Genomic DNA, 5,613 nt, shown 5'->3' with positions numbered 1-5,613 from the left:
TACCACACAGCTCTCAAAGCGAAGAGTCCTAGTGTTAAGGGCCCCCAGTATGAAGAGTTGTAGTTTCAGAGGCTCGCCAATCAGGACTGGAAACCTCTGCAACCCTCAGCATGAAGCATCCAGAGTTGGAGAGCTTTGCTCGAGACCCTCAGGGGCCCAGAACTGCTCCGTGGGAGCATCCTGGGGAGGAGTGTCCCCTCTGCCCCCCGGTCTGGAAGAAGGATACTAAAGCAGTGCAGAGGTTCTGGCGCGAAAAGTTTATTTTGCTTTTTGCCCTGAGTTTGATGTATTATTTTTCTCTCCCAGGGATCATTGACAAGTGTGTGTTGGGGGTGGGGGCTGTCTTCTCTTTTGGTGACGAGGCTGTCCTATTTATCTACATGAGCTCTGGGCTTGCTGCCTTTGCGGACTGTTCCCTGGATCTTTGTGTTAGAAGCACCAGTTCTCCTTTGAACAACTGGGGATGAAAACAGGGGACACGAAGAGTTTTAATTTTTACCAGAGACAATATAATAAGCCCGGGTCCCCAGCCCTGAACTAGTTTCTCTGTTCGGCGGTGTCTCTGTCCCTCATACCTCTCCCCGCCCCCATCAGGGACGCTCTGGTTTCCACTACTCGCGAGTTGGCAGGTGCGCCCCCCCCCCCCGCCGCCTTCCCTGCTGCTGATTGGCGCCCAGGTTGGGGAGTCGCCGCCCCGCGCTTATGTCAGAGTGCGTGCGGTCCCGGCCCACCTCGCCTTTGAACTTCGCCGCTTTTGGCTGCAGTTCACTAGCCTCCCGCATTCTCAGCCAGGTGCGGTGCTAAGCAAAGCAGCGCCTGGAAAGCCACGGGAGGGGGGAGCCACGGCCGGAGAAGCCAGGGGAAAGACGGGAAGGAGAGAAGGCGAAGGTGAAGAGGGAGAGAAGGAGGAGCCTCCTGCCCTCGCCAGAAAATTACCTAGCCACTTAATCCCAAGACTCTGGCACCTGGGCCCCAATCGCTGGTGCCCACAGACTCCAGGCCGAACGCCCCCTTATCCCCGCTGCCCTTCATACCCTTCGGCCCCTTGGGGGCTGCCTGGGTGCTGGCACTGGCATGATCAGTTGAAAACTTTGCAGGGTCAGTTCTTCTCTCTGACTCCCCCTCTGTGGCTTCGAGACGAGGGGAGTTCAGAGTTCCGAGCTCAGGACGGACAGAAAGACAGACGGCCAACCGCGCCCAAGCTCGCCCGCAGAGCCCCTGCATTCCCCACCCCCGCCCGCCTTACCGGGACCATGTCCAAACCTTCAGATCACATCAAGAGGCCCATGAATGCCTTCATGGTATGGTCCCGGGGCCAGCGGCGCAAGATGGCCCAGGAAAACCCCAAGATGCACAACTCGGAGATCAGCAAACGCCTAGGCGCCGAATGGAAGCTCCTGTCCGAGGCAGAGAAGCGGCCTTACATCGACGAAGCCAAACGGCTGCGCGCCCAGCACATGAAGGAACACCCCGACTACAAGTACCGGCCAAGGCGCAAGCCCAAGAACCTACTCAAGAAAGACAGGTATGTCTTCCCCCTGCCCTACCTGGGCGACACGGACCCGCTCAAGGCAGCCGGCCTGCCCGTGGGGGCTTCCGACGGCCTTCTGAGCGCGCCCGAGAAAGCCCGGGCCTTCTTGCCGCCGGCCTCGGCGCCTTACTCCCTGCTGGACCCTGCGCAGTTTAGCTCCAGTGCCATTCAGAAGATGGGTGAAGTGCCCCACACGTTGGCCACCAGCGCGCTGCCCTACGCGTCCACCCTGGGCTATCAGAACGGCGCCTTCGGCAGTCTCAGCTGCCCCAGCCAGCACACGCACACGCACCCGTCCCCCACCAACCCGGGCTATGTGGTGCCCTGTAACTGTACTGCCTGGTCTGCCTCCACCCTGCAACCCCCTGTGGCCTACATCCTCTTCCCAGGCATGACCAAGACTGGCATAGACCCTTATTCGTCAGCCCACGCTACGGCCATGTAACCCCCAGCTTGGCCCGGACCTGAAGGGTGGCATGGAAGCAGAGATCTGCATCCTTTCCCTTGCACCTAGTCTGGCCTGCAGATGTCTATGGGTCAGGCCGCTGCCCCTTGCCCACCCCAGACTCTGCCTCTCTCTTCCAGGGGGAAGGGAGGGGCCATCCTCCTGGACCCAAGGCACAGACTCGTGCCCGAAATTTCCAAACATTAAGACAGCTACACATCTGCCCCTCTCCCGACTCTCCCAAAGCAAGTCTCCGACTGTAACCCTTTTGGACAAAAAAGTAGGCAGTTTTGCTTTTATTTAAGTCCCCTCACTCTCCTTGGATAGGCTTTGGACTCGGAACTCCCAGATCCTGGTATTATATCTAGAATATGCGTATATATATAATATATATTTTTCCTTTCCCACTGAAGAAAATAGCTGAATCTCGGTTCTGTGCCGTCAGACACGGCTAGGCACCATTTGCTCTTCCTGTGTGGGGGGGGAGAAAGGCTTAAAAGTTTAAAACTTAAGGAAGGGAAACCTTTCTGTTTAAAACCATACTGTGGTCGTGTTTGCTTCGATAAAGAGAAAACAAAACGGACCCACATGGCTTTCCACTTTGTGTAACGCAGTACTCCTAGACACCTAAGTTTACTTTTAGACAGAATGTCAGGTTATGAAGTCAGGAAGTAGAAAGTGAACGAAAACTTCAAATAATAAAAACATCCTACATGGTCATAAATGTTTTGACAATGTCTTGGAAATGTACCTAGAAGGATTTTACCTCGTTCCTCTGTTCATTTGTTGAACAAAGACGTTTTGAATAAAGACAATCTGTCATTGCAAAAAGTAACCTTTGATGTGCATAAAATCAAGTTAGGAGACAGTGCCAGGAGAGTCTTCCTCACGTTCCTAGAGGGGCTGAGGCAGGGAAGGCCAGGCAGTCGTGCCCTGGCAGAACCTGATGGCCTGTGACCTGTAGAGGGGCCTTGAGTCTGGGATCTGTCTGGATTGCTCCATGATAACCTGAGGTTTGCCTTTTGAATCTTGACAAAGGTATCAATCCCACGATACCATGCCTTCCCCACAATCTTTATAAAGCGGGTCAAATCATTTCCAGCAGTGAATGTACTCAAACAAAGGTGGAATCTCTTGAGTTCTGTGTGGGTTTGCTTTTTTTAAAACTATACTCCAAAGAGTGAAAGTAGCAGTCTTGACGGGAACAAGTTCTTGCAGTATTGGAGCAGACTGCAGCTCCCCTGAGAATCTGGGACCCCAGACTAAGTTCCTAAGTGGTTTTTGGTTTGTTTTTTTTCCCCCCTTGGGGGAAGGGGTTGGGAAAAGAGAAAGAAGAGAAGGAAGTGTTGTCATGCCTCAGGCAGAGTTCTTAAAACACAACTTTTATAAAGCGAGTGGGGTCCTTCTCTTCCCCTCTGTGTTTGCTTGTGTGTGCCTAGGCTTTGCTGATGCTACCTAGCCAGCGCAACAGCTCTTCAGAGTTTGCTGTCTAATTGGAAAGGTGCTTCTCACCGCCGCCGGTATCCCCAAATCCGCTGCCCCTCGTTTCTCAACCGGCAGTATGCTTCCCTTCACCCCAGGCTTTGCTTTGGTGCCTGGAAGGGATGGGGCTCAAGGCCTTTCCACTGCTGTTGAGGGATTTGTGAGCGCCCCCCTCACCCCCAGTCTCCAAAGGACTTGGTAGCCAGAGGTGGGAGAGAAACGTTGTCAACAGTCACCAAAGCCAAAACCCTCGGATTAGCATATTGTCCGCAAAACAATTAGAAGTGTTTGAGGTGCTATTTGGAGCCTATTCATCCGAGCCCCTTTGTCAAGGGGGGATTTTCATTATTAAAAAAAATAAGTTAGCAGTTGTCCATCTGGCTGAGCTGAATAGCAAAGTGATTCGTGTTGTATATGCTTTTCTCATTAAGAGCTCTTTTGAGACCAATGTTAGAATTAAATGGTATTACACAATTAACATACAAGGCCGCTGAATAGGACAGGACGCCTATAAATAATAGATAGATAAATAAATGAACGTTCAGGCTAAGGTAAACAAAGGCGGGCTGGGGGAGGTGTGGAAGAGGCCAGGCAGGCTGAGCCACGCTTACTTAGCATCACAAAACCCTCTTACAAATCGAGACAATTAGGAAGTGACGAGCCTCTGGTGGCCGTCGGGTCTAGGGACTCCGGGTGCGTAGGGAAGGTCCCTCCTCCCGCCCCCTAGGAAGCTCAGGAGGCCTAGGACGCTGGCAAGGCTTCCGTTGTTTGATCTAACCCCAACTGACAGTCCTGTCAGGCTCCCTGCTCTCCTTCATAGCTCAGTGTCCCTTAACATCTCCCAAGATGAAGCGTACAGGGGTCTGGTGTTTCCTCGCAAAGCCCAGAGCAGGAGCGCCCAGACTAGGGAGGAAGCCAGGCACGTGGCCCCGTTAAGATGCCCAGCTGATTGTGAAGGGAGGTTAGATTGCAAAGGGGCATCAAGCGGGGTTGAGCGACGAAAGCCTCGGGACACAAATATTAAAACAAATAAGCAGCCCAAAAATTAGAAAGCAAGGTTCCATCCAGACTGCACTCGGCCTTGGGACTCTCCCGGAGACCAAAGTGAGCTGGTACCGACTGGAGCCTGGGGTCCAGCACAGGGCCACCGAAATCTCTTTCCAGTTCCCTCAGCGGAAACCAAAGTCCTGGGGCAGCCACAGACCAGGCTCGGGACATTTCTTCCCTGGACACTTTGCTTTCTTAGTAGACTGCCTGCCTTCCTCCGACCCAGGCCCAGTCTGGCCTCTAGGGCCTGCGGCAGTTTCTTCGCCCGGGCCAAGGGCCGCAGAGCATTGGTTGCAAAGGTACGCGGTCACAACTCGCCCCAAAAGCCTAAATCCTGCTTGTCATGCAGCTGACAGGGGTCCGGTTACAGACTTTAAAGTCTGCCGCAGACAAAAAGGAATCCCCTGGGGGAGGTGTGCGTGTGTGTGTGTGTGTGTGTGTGTGTGTGTGTGTGTGTGTGTGTGTGTGTGTGTGTGTGTGTGTGTGTAGGGGGTGGGTGGGGTGGGAGCAGTCTCAGTCAAACCTGTTTGCTCACAACTGTCTCTTTCTTTCAAGAAAAGCATTAAAGCAAACCTGTAGGGAAGGAGCTCCCCACCCGCCCAGAGTGCAGGACAGTCGCTTCTCCCGGCGCCACGCACTGCAAAAAGCAGCCTGGAGTTCCCCCGCCACGCACTTTGCGGGTCCGCAGAGCCCGAACTCCTGCTGCGTGCGGCAGTCCCGCACCCTGAGGGAGGAGTGCCTGCCACCTGCTCTGCGCTGGGGACCGGTCCCCGCAACCCGGGAGCACTGCTCCTTCCCTAGTGCAGCCCGATCCTCTTTCCAGCAGAGGCGAACCGGGTAAAGATCCTGGCCTTCCTGCAGGTGCCACTGCTGGGAACCTTTTCCCCAAAATTGATCCTGAGTCGCGCATCCTGAGTGTACCCACAGCTCTTCTGCTACTGTTTTCTGGGACCTGGGAGGACTGAACCCTGTGCCCTCCGGATGGCAGCTAACGGCGCCAGCTAGTTCGGGTTTTAGCTAGGTTTTAATTCTTAAATTTTGGCGGTGGTCCGTCTCAGGGGTTCACTGGTCCAGGTTTTTGAGAGATTGGCATGTTGCCTCACTTTAG

The 5,613-nt window shown here is 54.1% G+C and overlaps 1 protein-coding gene across 1 annotated transcript; it reads left to right on the top strand.

Moving 5' to 3' along the window:
* Positions 1-1,253: 1,253 nt before the first annotated feature.
* Sox14 (SRY-box transcription factor 14) lies at positions 1,254-1,976 on the top strand. Its single transcript, XM_027414759.1, has one exon. The coding sequence runs from the start codon at positions 1,254-1,256 to the stop codon at positions 1,974-1,976; it is 723 nt and encodes a 240-aa protein (XP_027270560.1).
* The last annotated feature ends 3,637 nt before the right edge of the window (positions 1,977-5,613 follow it).

This window comes from Cricetulus griseus, chromosome 4 (genome assembly GCF_003668045.3).
Source record: "Cricetulus griseus strain 17A/GY chromosome 4, alternate assembly CriGri-PICRH-1.0, whole genome shotgun sequence".
Taxonomy (NCBI): domain Eukaryota; kingdom Metazoa; phylum Chordata; class Mammalia; order Rodentia; family Cricetidae; genus Cricetulus; species Cricetulus griseus.
This window is presented reverse-complemented; position numbering and strand designations above follow the sequence as displayed.

What these genes read in the sequence shown, in the direction of transcription:
- Sox14 (XM_027414759.1), top strand. Translation starts at nt 1,254, where the DNA reads ATGTCCAAACCTTCAGATCACATCAAGAGGCCCATGAATGCCTTCATG.